This window comes from Saccopteryx bilineata, chromosome 10 (genome assembly GCF_036850765.1).
Source record: "Saccopteryx bilineata isolate mSacBil1 chromosome 10, mSacBil1_pri_phased_curated, whole genome shotgun sequence".
Taxonomy (NCBI): Eukaryota; Metazoa; Chordata; class Mammalia; order Chiroptera; family Emballonuridae; genus Saccopteryx; species Saccopteryx bilineata.
This window is the reverse complement of record NC_089499.1, coordinates 20,607,635-20,624,290: the sequence shown is the minus strand read 5'-3', so window position 1 is coordinate 20,624,290 and position 16,656 is coordinate 20,607,635. Positions and strand designations below refer to the sequence as shown.

At 37.2% G+C, this 16,656-nt stretch overlaps 1 protein-coding gene across 7 annotated transcripts in view; it reads left to right on the top strand.

Annotated features, from left to right (window-relative positions):
• Positions 1-16,656, top strand: part of RBMS3 (RNA binding motif single stranded interacting protein 3) — a 698,310-nt gene that overhangs the window by 622,839 nt on the left and 58,815 nt on the right. For 5 of the 7 annotated variants that reach the window (XM_066245086.1, XM_066245084.1, XM_066245088.1 and 2 more), the window contains exons 11-12: positions 8,532-8,642; positions 16,226-16,273. In XM_066245086.1, the coding sequence (XP_066101183.1) occupies positions 8,532-8,642; positions 16,226-16,273 (159 nt within the window). The remainder of the gene's footprint in view (positions 1-8,531; positions 8,643-16,225; positions 16,274-16,656) is intronic. The other 2 variants (XM_066245089.1, XM_066245090.1) reach the window with 1 other exon arrangement.

The following is a 16,656-nucleotide window of genomic DNA, read 5'->3' as shown; positions in this document are numbered from 1 at the left end:
GGAAGACAATGAATGTCAAGTTCACTCTTGGTTGCTGAAGCCATTAGAAGCTCACTGAAGACCTGGGACCCTTCTATGCACACTTAATACTTCTACTGGCTCAGCAACTATGATCTTGTTTAGTAGAAATAAGAAAGGAAGAGAATAAATATAGTAACCTACCTGCATAATGAATTTCCTTTCATATTTAACAAGTTGGATGACAAAGAAACTAATTGTTCTGCTGCACTTCAGTCAACAAAACCATTTGACCATTGGGCCTCATGTCTCCAGTTTTCAACTGTCCCTCAATAATTTAACATATTTACATTCGATCTGTTAAAATTGTCAAGCTTGTTGAAAACATCACATTAAAGTCACAACTAAACAGATGTCTTTAATTTTAAGCATAAAACTCAAAAAGAGTCAATAAAGCATTGCTGAGAATCCTAGTTATCTATGTACCTGCTTTGATAAGAAATATTCAGTATGACATACTTTATATTCTTATTCAAAATGACATTTTTGTAAAAATAGGTACTTAACCAATAATTAAAACCATTACCTACAGTTGAATAGGCATGATACTTAATTAGGAGTACTTTGAAGGGAATTCCATGGTTAAAATGATTTTGTTTTTGGTATATTTCATTGTTACGTATTTTTTTTAAAAACAATTCCAATCAATGATAGCTGAATCAGAAAACAACATGAAATTAAGAATATTTTTTATAAAAAAGAAATAAAATCTCTATTTTTACAGCTAATAGATATTCTCTCTTTAGATAAACTATTTACATAACTGTTCTTAAAAGCTCCGCTTCTAAACATCATACAGTTACCTCGCAGCTACACATCTCTAGATAATCGTCCAAATATTATACTAGTCAAATCATCTAATTCGTTTCAATTTAGGAAAGAGAAACCAACTCTAGTTAGTCTCATCTCCAAAAGAAATAGCAATATAAATTTGAACTAAGAAAATTATCATATAGCCACTAAAAGTCACATAACAGTCTTGCTTCCTTTCATTGATAAATTATAGAATTTAGGCACAGTTGCTTTAGACGAATCTTTAACAAATTGGTTTATATCATAAATATAATTTCAGTGCAGAAGCTAAGATTTGCTGTTAGTCGTCAGGAGCCCAGAACGGATGGATACTTTGTGCCATTTCTAATTACCGCAGCTTCAAATCTCTCTCATTTGTATAAATGGAGCTTGTGAATATTTGTCTGCAATATGCCAGGATTTCTGAACCTCAGAACTAGTGATGTTTTGGAATGGATAAGTGTCTGATGTGGGGACATGTCCTATGTATTGTAGGAAGCCTTCTACCTTCAAGGGCCCCTGCTCACTAAGTGTCAGTAACATCACTTCCCCAGTTGGACAAGCAAAAATGTCTCCTGCCATTGTCAAATGTCCCTTCTAGATGAAGTCAAATCACTCCTGGTTGAGAACCACTGGTATATGCACATAGGCAAACACTATTTATTTTAATCATTTCCACAGATGTGCAATGGGGGTATTAACAGAACTTCTTACATCAAGTGAATTTCAGATCTCGTTTTAAGAATTTGATGGTCAAAGATATTAATAAATTCACAAATACGTGTGCTGAACCATGGTTTTAAAAGTGCCCCTTGTGAAAACAAGTTTTCTCAAAAGCTTTGAGATGCTTCATCTTGACCAGTAATCTCAAACTTGCTTTTACCTTTTGGTTCAGAACTTTGTTCTTTCATCATTCTTCCAACCAATATTTATGCATCATGTTATATGCCTCATACCATAGAGAGCACCAAGACACTAATTTGACGGTGGTGAACAAGTGGGTGTGATTTAGGCTTTCTTAGTATGAACATTCTAAATAAAAGAGTGTTGCTAGGTGTTAGCCATTTTTTATTCAACCAGAGTGTTAGAGGCAGTGACATAGAAAAGTAATTGACCAAAACTGTTTTGAATATCTGTGGCCTATAATTCCCATTCATAGGAATTACAAAAGATGTGTGAACATAGCCCTTGCCCTCTTGGAAGGTACAATACTGAAAGAAGCAATGGAAGGATGATAAATGGGAGGAAGGGATTAAGTGGTAGAGTGGGGTCCTAGGGGCAGCCCAGGCTCCTGCTTCCCTGACAATTCATCACCCCCCCATACTGCCAGTGTTTGTCAGAGATCATCCCAAAATGCTTCCAAAATCGAAATCATATCTGCCAGCTCTGCCACAGTGTTGGGATTTCAAAAATTATTTGTTTTAAAGTCAGACTGCCCTCTCCAAGTCGGTTAGAAATTTATCAAGGTAGTTGAGCATTTATGAGTGTTTCTAAGAATGGGGGGGGGTGTCTCCTTCTCCCTTTTATTGTCTCTTCCCACAGCCACAGACCTTTTTAAACCTCATCCAACAACTCTCTGTGCTAAAAAAAAAATTTTAATCCTAATTGAAAACGATGAAACATCTTTGCATATCCAGCAAGGAACATTGCAGAACATCGCATTCAGACAGCTATTCCCCAGATTAAGTGAACTACCTTTATGCCATTTATATTATGAAATCATCCTTGCTATAGGAAAATACTCGCACTCACTAGTTTACATGTAAGCTCTTATTATTCTCTCTACTCCACGATGCATGCGCTAAAAATAGTCTGGTATACACAAACTCAAACTCAACTAGATTATTTTCTAACTAGATTAGAATTATTAAAACATTGAGAGAGAAGCAGAAAAACATACAGATAGAAGAAAGACGAATGACCTTAAACCATATTTTTAAAGTCACGTCAAATGATTACAATAAAAATCTCATAGTTTTGCATAAATCACTATATGAAAAGAGCTTAATAAGGAGCACAAACATTTTGACATGAGGAATCTAGATAAAACAAGAGGGAAAGGGGAGTGTGATACTTCTTTTTTTCACTTAGAGTATCCAAATAATGTTATGTCTTTTTTTATATTTCAGTGATTTCAAATGCAGGACTTACCAAAATTTCAAATAGAAAGAATTCTCGCACATGCAACCACACAAGCAGGACCGAACAAAGGGAAGCACATCAGGTCATCAGGCAGAGGCCTAAATAATTCAGATAATTACCCATTTTGCTCATCAAAAATGTAGGCTTGACATCTTTGCATATTTAAACAAAATACTATAATGGGATTATTGCTACAAAGGCTCATGCCCTGTCACAAGGCTGGTTTAAAATAAATAATTGAAGAACAGTATACAATACAACCAATTGTTTGTATTTCAGAACTGTAACAATGGTTTATGCAATAAGCAGTTTATAGCCAGAGAAGACTTCTCAAACTTTAGGGCACATCAGAATCATCCAGAGATATTAAATAAAACACAGATTTCAAGGCACAAAGCCCAGAGGTTCTGCTGTTAATTTTAATTCTTAGTTTGCTGCTGCAGGTCCATAGATCATAAGTTGGAGTGTCACCAGACCAGAGTAATGACAGTTCCAGAAATGTTCATATAGGCATTCTTCTCACTGTAGTCTGTGTGCTGGCTTTAATTTAGTTTTTTTTTTCTTTTATGTTTTTCCATTCTTTATTTACACAAATTACAATTTTTCTTTTTGCTAAACTTGTCATGATATCATTCTATCACATTAAAATATGAACAATAAAGTGTGATTAAAATATACTCATGATAAAGATATTTTCATGTATAATGCCTTCCAACTTGTTTGCCAGATTTTGTAGTAAAACTCTAAAGGGCATGATTGGCTTATAAAACCATGCAAGGATAAGGCTGTCACTAGGCAAGGCTTGATCTAGATCAGGGGTCCCCAAACTTTTTACACAGGGAGCCAGTTCACTGTCCCTCAGACTGTTGGAGGGCCGTACTATAAAAAAAACTATGAACAAATCCCTATGCACACTGCACATATCTTATTTTAAAGTAAAAAAACAAAACGGGAACAAATACAATATTTAAAATAAAGAACAAGTAAATTTAAATCAACAAACTGACCAGTATTTCAATGGGAACTATGCTCCTCTCACTGACCACCAATGAAAGAGGTTCCCCTTCCAGAAGTGCAGCGGGGGCCAGATAAATGGCCTCAGGGGGCCACATGCGGCCCACGGGCTGTAGTTTGGGGACCCCTGATCTAGATGCTCAAAGGATGTCATTGAGAACCTGGTTTTGAAGTTTTGACTTCATCTATACAGTAGATCATCCCCCTCATAGCCCTGATAATGTAAGAGAGAGAGGAGAGTTCTTTGGGAGAGAGAAGGCATAGACAGTTGAGCAGATTATCTGGGGGAAAGACATTCCAGGCAGAGGGGAATCATATGCAAAAGTAATGAAGGAAAGAGTATATTTGGAATATTTCAGAAATAGCAGGGAAGCTAGTGTGCTAAAGCAGAGTGAACCACACAGAGGGTGGAAGAGATAAAATCAGGAAGAGCAAAACGCCAATTAACCTAGGGCCTTGGTAGACCATTGCACAGACATTCATTTTTGCCCCCAGTGAGAGGCATAGCCATGGGGGATTTAAAACAAAGGAGTGTCACATCTGATTTATATTTTAGAAGGATCACTCTGTTTGCTCTGTTGAACTAGACCAAGTGGAAAGAAGTGAAAACAGGGAAATTGATCAGCAAATCTGCAATAGTTTTTCCACAGAGGTTTTCAGCCAGCTATGTGTGTGCTCTTGTTTGAAGAGAGCCTGCACATTTCTGCGTTTGTCAATGAGCTTATATTTCATTTGCGCAATTAAAATATTGATGAACTCTCCAAGACTTTGAATCTCTTTCAACTATTGGCAGAAGGTTAGCAACGCAGATGCTTTTCTGGCCGTAGGTCAGCTATGTTTACTCCACATCAGTGGTCTTTGGAAACTTTATCCAAATGACTGTTGAAATTGTTTATTTCAGAACAAGGGCGATCAGACCCGCCCTACATCTCCCGAGCCTGAGCAGCTTTGTTTTGTAGAGGCAGTGGCTAAAACAGACCAGACATTTCCATCAGCTGTTTGGTCATTGTGCTTTTCAGTGGAATTACAGCATGTTACAGTATTTTTCCTTGCAGCTTAAACATTGAGCAAACCCAGACATCCGGAGATGCTAAAATGAAAAATCTGTTTCCTTTTGCCGTGCTGTTCGCCAAGCAAACTCCGTCAGACAGCACATTCTATACATTTTGAGTAAATGAAATTACCCTTAATGTGCTGGCAACATCTGTCACAAAACACTCTGTAGTCTGTGGCGCAAATGCATTGGATAGAAATGGATTTGACAGTAATTTAATGAGGCACAATTATAGTTGAGGGCACAAGGTTGGCCTTAACAGTCATAGGTTTTTCTTGTTCTTGTTCTTTTTCTTTTTTTTTCTCATCCTTTGAAAACTGTCTTATATAATACAAAGGACATTCTTCCTGAAGAAAGTGGCTAGCAAACACCATTCTTTGTTGTAGATAACCAATACTTCAGTCTTCCGGTTGTCTTTCCCTGATAAAATATCATTGAAAAAAATGTCTTTATCCAAGGGGTTACTGTCTACTATTTCCCACTTAGTCCCTCATTGTAGAGTTCTCCCAACCCTTGAGACTGTTAAGGAATTTATGTTTTTCATAATTCGTGAGAATCCTTTATCACTGAACACTTTTACTGAATGTGAACAAGAATGTGTGTTCTTACCAGTCCTCCCCCAAGAATTATTTGATTCTTCATTCATTTGCAATAATTGGTCTGGTTAGGAAAAGAATGTTTACCTTACATTGTTTTACACTCTGTGCCTAGTGCTGCTATTTACAATTCCAAATTATGACAAATCCCTTCCCACTCCTTCCTTTGATTGTCAGGTGTTTGGTGCACACACAGGAGCAGCACTCACTCTGTGACATCTGTAATCAAATGAGTCCCCAAACGCTTTCTGAGAAACAGTGCTTTAAAGAGACCAGACAATCCTTCCTAAATTAATTCCAAATGCAGGCATTCAATCCGTCTATTCCTATCATGCATGAATTTTGATTCATCTGTCACATACTCACAAGTCTCATTTGCATATTGCCTTACAAACGAAGACTCAAGTCTCCCTCTTGGCAACACTAGGGAATGAGGTCACCCCCCTCCCCAGGGCATGGAGAAGAAAGTACTCTTACCAAACACAATTTGGTCTTTATCTCTGATTTATGACAAATAATCTTAATGTGGCTAGAGCAGGCTGATTAAACTGAGGAGTTTCCAGGACTGTGACAGTTCAGCTGTATGTTGGAATCTCTATGGGCAAATATTCTAAAAAGATAGACTAAGTCTCAAGTTCAAGAAGAGTATTGAAGTCTTTGCACCTACTAAGGATTTAAATGTGAAAGTGCCACTTTTGGCTTGGAAAAAAAAATGCCATAAGACTTGTCTTAACTCTGAGGTCATTCTATATCATTTTTCTCAAAGTGATTTAAGAAGAACTTCAGTTCTTCTTAAAGTGTTTACTTCTGGTCTGGCACAGCAAATACTTGAGATGAAGACCAGGAAGTGTTTTTTTGTTTTTTTTTTAACATAAAATAAAGATGCTTTTGCTAAAGAAATTCAGACAGCAGGAAGAAAAATTGTGTCTCTGAATTATAAGTAAAAGTTTGGGGTTTTTTTTATCAAGTGTCTCATTCAAGAAGCATTCTGATGAGTGACATATCACAGAAGCACCACAAAATTCAAACAACACAAATCCACAACTGTGCATATTTACAAGCTAAAGACCTATAAAATAACATACATGTTTTCTGATTGATTCTAGCGCAAAAACCGTAATGCCTTTTGGAACAAATCTGCATCTGCCTATTAAACATTTTCCAAACATGTGGCCCAATTGCTGTTCTGCCTCCATATAAATGGGGAGGAGCCCATAAAAGAGGCTGAGTGATAGCCCGATCTTTTAACAGATACAGCTGAGAAGTTGGATTTGGATAGTAACATGAGGAATTAATCATTCTGAGCAAAAGCATTTCAGGAAACATTTGCTTGTGGGTAATTAGTTTGGGGTCTGAGAGCCTGCCGTCTACATGAATTTGTCCTAGTTTTCTTTCTTCAAAATGTTTACTTACATATATGGGAAAAAAAGTCAGACAGTGAAAAAAAATAATGTTTACAGGAAAAATAACATTCAGATACATCATCATGTTTATTACCACAGAGTGTTTAAATGAATGGTTATAGCATGAGCTTCTGCCTTTATCATCATCTTTAAAATAAAGCATTGGAATTCTGTAATGTCAAAGACTTCATTCAACCTAGGTTTTCAGTTTTTAATAAAGTAGTCACTGTCTAAGTTGGTCAGTTAAGGCAGAAAAGTAGGGTAAAGAGAAAGGAAGGGAAGGGAAGATGGCCTGGCTCTGTGCTTCAGTAGCCATGTGACAATTTGTATACCGACAGAGTTTTTTGAATGTCTGTCACTCATTGCATTCCAACAGTTACAGTAAACCAAAAAGCATATTCTGAGTACGCTTTTCCTAACACCTGATGAAACACTTGACATTTTTATATGTTAAAAAAATTTTATGTTGCCTTTGACCAGCATTGAACAATTTGGTGTTTTTCTGTCTTGTGTCCAAAGCATATATAAAAAGAAAGTAGGTCAAAGTGTTCAAATTTGAAAACGTGGGAAATAGTTACTTAATTTGCATAACATTTATGTTAGATTTTATTTTATTTTATTTATTTTATTTTTTGTATTTTTCCGAAGCTGGAAACAGGGAGGCAGTCAGAAAGACTCCTGCATGCGCCCGAGCAGGATCCACCCGGCATGCCCACCAGGGGGTGATGCTCTGCCCCTCTGAGGCTTTGCTCTGTTGCATCCAGAGCCATCCTAGCGCCTGAAGCAGAGGCCACAGAGCCATCCTCAGCGCCCGGGCAAACTTTGCTCCAATAGAGCCTTGGATGCGGGAGGGGAAGAGAGACAGAGAGGAAAGAGAGGGGGAGGGGTGGAGAAGCAGATGGGCGCTTCTCCTGTGTGCCCTGGCTGGGAATCGAACCTGGGACTTCTGCATGCCAGGCTGACACTCTACCACTGAGCCAACCGGCCAGGGCCTTATGTTAGATTTTAATATGACCTTCAAAGAGATCCAGTCAAGAACCCATCTGGACCAGCATTATTGCCGCAGTGGTAGGTTGTATTGAGGTGATCAAGTTATCCATAGAAATCATGAATAAATGCCATAAACCAAAATATCTTATTCAATATCAGTAACAGAGAATTTCCATAATATTTATATATTTATTTAGATAAGATTGTATTTAGAACAGTGAGAGAGGGGGTATACAAGATATCTTGAAATATATTTTACATTCAATCCTGGGATTATAAATAACAGGCATTTTAGACACATCACAGATAAATCACATCAGAAGAAAATAAGTCTCTAATGCTATATATTTAGATGAACAGACAATGACAGGGATGGATGTAAAAATCCTCCAGGGTTGAATGTAGCCTTTTCAGTACAAAGTAAACACATTGGATGTTAACATAGTTTATCATATTTATTTGCTTTAAAAGTTTCCTTCCGGGTGGAATGTGTTTTCAGATGGACATTGTGTGTGCTTCTAGGGTGCTGTGATTACGCCGACAATGGACCATCCCATGTCCATGCAGCCAGCAAACATGATGGGCCCCCTGACACAACAGATGAATCATCTTTCGTTGGGCACAACAGGAACGGTGAGTTGAAGAGTTTGTTCTGCTTTGTTTCCTTGGACTTCTTCAGTGACATGGAAGAGTCTCCCTGTTCACTGGGATCCTCCGCAAAACTGGTTCTGTGCCATTGACTAACACATCTTTCAGGTTCCAGTATGAGCAGGCTGCCTCTGCGTGCATATTCATGTTTACTCACAGTGACAACGCTGCAGGTTGTATTGTGTTGCATTTCAATTTGAGTTCCTTCTTGTTCTTAAGACACAGTGCACCAGGTATAGCGTCTGTTTTGGGGAAAGTGTCTTTATGCATGCACCTGCAAATCTAGACCTTGTAACTCAATACACTTGAGCCTGTTTTTCTTTCCCCAGATGCTTAACACTTCAGCTAATATATCATTCCCAGGTTACTCACAAGTGAGGGGCCAACCTTGACTATGACTATGACTAATGTACAGGACTTTCTATTTATTTTAAATGTTTAAGTCAGTAAAAAGTAATTGAGAATCTGACATAATCGAGTTCTCTTCATCTTTCTTTTGAATTTATTGACATAGATGATGTTGAAAAATAGGAAAGAAATTTAATGTACTTGATCTTTTTTTTATAAGTTGAGGTATTTTTGACTAGCCATTATTTTGCTTAGGGAACAAAAATATATCCCAAAATGCCTATTACAGCCTTGATTTTATATCAATGAGGTATTTGACATCATTAGTGAAACTTTATATTGTTTTTTTAAAAAAATGTATTCAAACACAATTCCCCAAGTAGTCAAGAAGGCAAATGTTTAATACAACAAGGAATACTGCAACTTTGTTAATTACCATTATAGAGAACAATGAGAAACATCAAAGTCAACCTCTCATGTGATATGATACCACTGGTAACAGTAATTTTTATTTTTTATAAATGTTAATGAAGATAATTTGTCATTTTTAAAGATGCAGAAAGAAAAATATATTTTCTTTTTTATGGAGGCAGCTTAAGTATTATAGAGAGAACACTGGACTTGAAGTCAGGAATTCTAGACGCAAATCTTCATCGAGCCCTGTTGTTTCTATCTGTCCTAAGGAAAACAGTATCTTCCTCTCTGTCCAGTTGAAGTATTAAACATGCTATACAGGGCCCCTTTGATTACATGCCTCTATGTCTTTAAGCCTATATGTCTCATAGGCATCACTTCTGTGATTCTTCACAAGTATGCTGGCATCATCTCCAACTATCTTTAAATACTATATACTCTGTATTGGAAATTTTACATTAAAGCAATGGCTTGCTTGCCACATAGACTTTTTTGGTGTATAAGAAGTTTCTGACATGTCCACTGAGGCCTCAGTAATCTGCTCTACATAGAAACGAAGTCCATATACCTAATAGCACGAGTTACTTTGTTTCAGTGAAGAAATTTAATTGTATCAACATAAACGAAGTACCTACCTCTAAGGCCTCAGTTGATGAACCTATAAAAAGGCAGTTGATCCTTTACCTGGCTGAAGGTTTGGGCTGGGACAAATGATTTCTTAGGTCGCTGACCTAGCCTTTTAAAAGTCCCATCTAAGATGACATTTAACTCTACACTGTGGCACAGCTAATTTTCATCAGGGAGATAGGATTTGAAGATAATATCTCTAGAGTTTATAGCAATGGATAAGGATTATTTATAGTCACTTTGCTCAGTTAATAGCAAAACAGACCCCATGAGCAGTGTTGGGGGGCCTGAAGTTTCTCATGTGCCCACTATCGATTTCCCTTCATACCGGCCTTAATCTCCTTAAAGGATCATACATTCTCAATAAGTGAAGTATTGCAATCTTATTATATTGAATAGCAATATGGAATCTGATAAAAGAGGGAGTTATAATACAAAGCCCAGGAAGAAACACTTTATAAATCCTACTCATTTGAATCAAAAGGAAAGCCAGCTGATTTGTTGATGTTCTAATTTGCAAACTAGAAACTATATGAGCTTTAGTGTAATGAGATTATGACTGGATCCATTAGGGAGTTAAAAATTAAACTAAAACATATAGAACAGATTTAGAATTATAATAATTATTGATTCAATACATATATTATAATTAGTGTTTGAGCATTTCAACAAGAACATATTTATACATGGCCACAATTTTTACCCAGCTGGCAATAGCCAAAGTGTTCAAGAATGATATACACCCCACTCCCTTTCTTAGCAAAATTTGTTTAAGTATGTGGCTTATTGTTAATACCAAGTTTCCTGTAGCATTTTTTCCATTCTTTTCTCCCTTCCCATTTGTACAAAAAGAAAATGCTTAGGTATATTATCAGCTTTGTAGAAATTGATGGTTTGCAAAGGTTTAAAATTTCATAAGGTTCTGGAAAGACAGAGAGAAAACAATATTACCTTACTGACTTAATCAACAAGATACCACTGTGTTTAGAATACTGTTACACATTTTTCTTGAACTGTCACTCTTATATTTTAATAGGCCATTATAGATTCATTTTATATGAATTTCTTTTATTGGCATTTGGAGTGACCATCAGATTGTCCCACCTAGTGCTGCTTTTCAACATACTTTGTCATTGCCGAGAAGGTGGCCTGTTTGTTGTCGAGGGAAGAAGGGTGGAAGTTGGAATCACATCTGAGTTCCGAAGTCGGGCTCGGCCCCTTATTAGCTATGCATGCTTAGGCAGGTTATTTAACCTCTCTGAACTTTCCTTTCCTCTTCTACAAAGTAGGAAAAATAGTATTTCCATCTCAGGGGAGTTGCCAGTGTTAAACAGAATGATACATGTGACATACCTTATACAGTGTGCAACCTAGGAGATGCTTAACCACATGAGCTGTTCTTACTCCCCCTACTCCCAACGGTTTCAAACTGGTGGGAATCTAGTCCAAGTCACCAGGAGAAATAAAGGAAACTATCAAGTCCCCAGCCCAACTCACTGGACTGCTCTATTTCATTTGACATAACTTATGTCTTTCACGTTTTCACTTCCTTAGCGTCTAACGTACCCTTCCAGGGTTGTAAACCCCAAGAAGTTCATAGGAGCCAGCCAAGTCTCGTTAATGAATAAAGTTGGCTGAGTTCAAGCATAAAACCCTAGAGGATATATAATCAAATTTGGTCTGTATGTACCTGTCGTCTAATATAAATATATGTGGTAGTGGAGACTATATTTGAAATTAGAGAGTATTTTGAATGCAGTACTAATCACATCTCTGCCTGAGTGTCGGACCGACAGTGCGGGAGATGGTGCCCTTGGCAGTCTGGAACTCAGTGCCGTATCTGAAGAAGGCAGCCATCACTCAACTCCAGGTCGCTATTGCTAAACAGCCTCGGTGGCCTTACTTGCCAATTTTTTTAAGACAAAAACTAAATATTTGGATCTTAATGGAAAATGTCCCTGTCATGGACTACTGAACCCAGTTTGTGCTAAAAGCTTTCAGACTGTCACTGCCGCCCAAGGTTTTCCTAGGTGGCCTCTGACCCTCCGGGCCATGGCTTCTTCTTTTCTATCACAGGCTGCTGAGACAGGGTTTCATTTTTTTTTAAACTGTCCTCTCAGTAATACATGATTTCCTTAAGAAATGTCATCTCTGTTCATGGTTTTGATCTCCGCTTGCTATGCCAAAGACTCTTAAATCTGAGTCCTCAAGGTTAACCTTATCTTAAAAATCTGAGACCCATTTTTCCAACTACTTGCTAACGATCTCATGTAAATCTCCCATATCTTTAAGTCGGCATGACCCATACTAATCACATTAGCTTCCCCAAGCTTCTTCACCCCTGACCCCCTTCCTCTTATACATTCCTGCTTTGTATTTCTCTATTTTTATTTATTTATTTTTATTTATTTATTCAAGCCATATCCGTGACCATTTGCCCTGGTAGTGAAATGTTATACCTAGGACTCAGTCTAGACTCTCCTTCTCCCTCACCACCATATCCCAATTACTTTTTAAGTCCCACCAACTTTGTCTCCCAGACATTTGTCCAATACATCCCTTCCTCCACATTTCTAGACTCTCCACCCTGGCGCCTTATTTGATTAATTACAATAGTCTCCTAAATCTTCTTTCTGCTTCCTGTCTCAATTGGCACCAATCCATTTTTCACCATATTTACCAGAGCCAGTCGATCTGAAACTATCTGAGCATGTCCCTCTCTTACCAGTAACATTTTGGAGGCTCTCTGACATCCGAGCTCCCTGAAGCTCCGTAAAACGTAAAACAACGTGCAAGCAGTGGCAAGTCAAGATTCAGACAGGAGCCTCAACTCCAGAAACAGGCTTCGAGGACAGAGCGGAGAGCGGCCCAGTGAATCATTCAGTCAGCAGTGATCAGGACTAATGAGGAGTTGGAGCTAGGTTACAATTTTCCAGTATTAGGAGGACCGAAGGCCATAGGCCAAGTCCCACTTTCCTTTGTAAGATTTTTGGGTAAAGAGGTGTATTGAGAAAAGCCTCTTTTTTCATCAACATAAAATTAGATATATTTTCTCCCTTACAACCCCAATTTTGAAATGAATATGTGGTTTAATTAACTTTTCTCTACCATTTGCCACCTGAAATGCCTATTGTTCGATTCTATACTTACTTTTAAGCTAGATAGAATCTTCAGGCCTTAAAAGAAATGAATGTTATGCAAGCAGTGTGACTGTTTTATTCCAGGGCTCTGCTGACCTTGAAGAATTTTCTAGCCTTTCCACTTTTATTTATTTATTTGTTATTTATTTTTTGTCACAGGAGTCCCTGGATAGAACCAAAGTCCTGTTAACCATAATTTCTTATCACTCTATTGTAAGCTTTTGCAGAAAACCACTGGGGATTTTACTGTGTTCTGAGAACCTCCAAACTGTATGACAATCTTGTTTTACAAGTTTCTTATCTCCTTTTCATTTGTTCAGCCAGTGGTCACCAGTGGCTTACAATGTCACTGGAACAACGTTTGAAAGAAATAAAAAGTTTTTGTTCTGCAGGCCCCTTATCTTCAATTCTGCACGTTCCCTAAACCACTGGTGATTTGTGACATCATTGGATTCCCGTAATACGCCCGTAGCCTCTCACAAAGATAGTCTTGTAATTGTACTCCATTTGTTCACCGTAGTTCTCTGACATTTTTCAGTCCCACCATTCCTCCTTTATTACTCTACAATTCTGATGGTATCAGGTGAAAATCCTGCATTACTCATTTTGCTTAGTGATTGTATTTTTTTTTCAATTATTAGATATGAAAATAAGTATTAGGAATAAGAGTAATAAAGAGCAATACACAATGTTAAATGGACTCATGACTAGGAAATAACATCGTAAATTCATAAGTGGTAATGAGTGTATCTCCTTAAATATTTTTTTTTTCAGAAAAAAGTGTCAGTTAATCTTTAAATGGTAAAATACAAGACTGAAAATATAGATTAAAGAGACTAGTTTTTAAAATATTGTTTAGTCTTTCTGTAAGATAGATGAAAATTTGAAGATAGTCTTTAAACAATAAACAAATAGGCATTAAAGGAAAGTCTAGTATTATGAAAGTTTAATTGCAAATTAAAATTTTTTTCAGTGTAAAAATGGATTCTGAGTTGAAATAAGGTAGCAACAAGATACAAAACTCCACAGATAAAAGAGCATTGATAAAGATGGAAATACAATGCCAAAAATCTGAAAAAATAATAGAAGAAATAGTAATTTAATCAGATATGTGCAGACATACACACATATTCCATTAAATAATATGCACTGCTAATGAAGGTGTAAGAAATAAACACTCTCAATATGTGATGATAGGAATCCAAATTTGTAAACATCTCAGTTGGATAGCATGGTCTACAGTCAAAATACTTCTAAGTAGTTCTGACTGACCGATAAGTTTTAGTTTTAGACACTAGTCTATGAAATATTCCAGAAGAACAGAAAAACCTTTATAGTTCAAAAGTATTTATGCTAGTGTTCTTTATAATGTCTAATAAAGAAGAATGATTAAATGAACCATAAGCTATCCATAAACCGGATGTAAGCCTACATGAAGTTTTAAGAATTTAAAATAAGTTCCAGCACACAAAGCTCCTTGGCCTTGACCTTTTTAAATCAAAAGAACAGTATGTAAATATACACAGGTGGAGTATAGTATCAAATATGAAAAAATATTTAAGAGATGAAGCTGTAAAAATACAAAACAAGTGTGGTATTTCTGGGTGGTGGGATTAGGGATTATTTATATTTTAATCATTATACTTTTCTACATTTATTTTTAAATGCTATAAATATGCTTGTGGGAAGATGACTAGTGGCATGGTCTTAAAATGAACTTTTTGTTTGCAGTAATAATGTGTGATTTCAAGGTACTAGGAATTACTACCACTATTACTAAAATATTTGAGACCCTTTAAAAATGATTATATTCATTTTAGCTCTGGAGATTATAATCAACTCTCTAGTTCACATATCTGTTGCAAGAAACAAAATAACTCATGCCTAAGGTTTATTTGCTTTTGAATCTTTGATCAATGTTTGCTTTTACTGGTCAAAGTGCCTGTAATGTTGACATTTTTATCTGTCTTCTCATGAGAAACTGGTTAACATTGTCCTTTTGTGGCAAGGAGAATAAACAGAGAAATTTCTGATAGTCCAAATGAAGTTTTCAAGTCAATGAAAAAATGAAGTTTGAGGTTTTAATTTTTTAAAATAATGATCATATAAATGAAATAAGGTCACACTAGACATCCATTTAGCCATGTCTTGGCAGTTTCTTTGCACGTGAGTAGTATTTGGTCCTTTTACACTGTATACCCCTCCAAGGGGAATTGGGGCTAGATTAAAATTTTCCATTTTTAAAAGGAAGGCCGTGAGCCACAGGCCAGGTCCAACTTTCCTTTTTTATTTTTTTTAATATCTCTGGCTAAAGGAGTTAATAGTATTAAGCCAAAGCCTCTTTCTCATTTTCACAAAGAGCAGAACTATTTGGTCCCATACAACTCCGTATTTTCAACTGGGTGCCATGTAGTTTAATGACTCCTTCCCTACTCTTTGCCGCCTCCAGTGTTCTGACACTTTGGAGAAAGACAGCAGTCACCCTCCGAGCAGATCCTGTTCTGTTTGTCTCTGTGCACACAAAGCTCCTTGGCCTTGACCAGCAGCCACTGGGATCAGAGCCGGAGCTGGGTGATCAAAACACATCAGTATGGGAAGGTGCATATTTGTTATTTATCTCTTTTCAATTTTCCATTCTTTATTTTTATCTCCAGGACTTCGTATCATACTGTGCTTTGGGCCCCTTCCAGATGGGCTGCTTTGTAGAACTTTTGGGTCCAACCAGAGAGGGTATAGATTTTTCACCTTGATGCCCCCAAGAATGTGACCAAAATAATGACAGACCGAGGAAAATGACATGAGACAAACTACTATTTTCGCAGGTCACATGGGGCCTAATACCATGTACAGTGTGGTGGTTACGGGCACCATTCTATCAACTGTGAACTAGGTAGGGGTCAGAGTGCCTTAAGAGCTTGAGGTAGGTGGCTTGGGCGGCCACGTGACACGCAGCGAGCACTTCCAAGTTGTAAGCTAAGATTCTATTTTATTTTCTTTTGTACTTCATTGCATTCTTTCTCATGCTCTTTTCATTCAAAGATTCAGTCCCAAGACAGGATTATGATACTCCACCAGCTGTTGTGTCAGGTAGGAAAATTCTAATTCCTTTCAGATTTGATTGGTGGGGAGAGATGGAGGTTGCCTGGTTTTCTCCAAAACTCTTTAAAGCAGTGATTCTCAACGGGGCTGGGTGCAAGGAATTTGAATTTTAGTGTTGGGGCAGTGGGTAGCAGGGGTGAGGGCGCGGGCAGAGAGCATGGTTCAAAAAAAAGATATTTAGTATTCCAGTCCAACTTTGTATACGGTAAATAAATACGTTGTTTTTGTGATAAAAAGTAAAAGCTCAAAGACATTTGGTCTGGGAAGGATATGCAGAGCGTCGAGTCTTTATGTTCTGTGTATCAGTGGTTCTCAGCGTTAGAAAAGCCCATCAGTATTTCTGAGAAGTGAAAGAGGATATATACATTTAT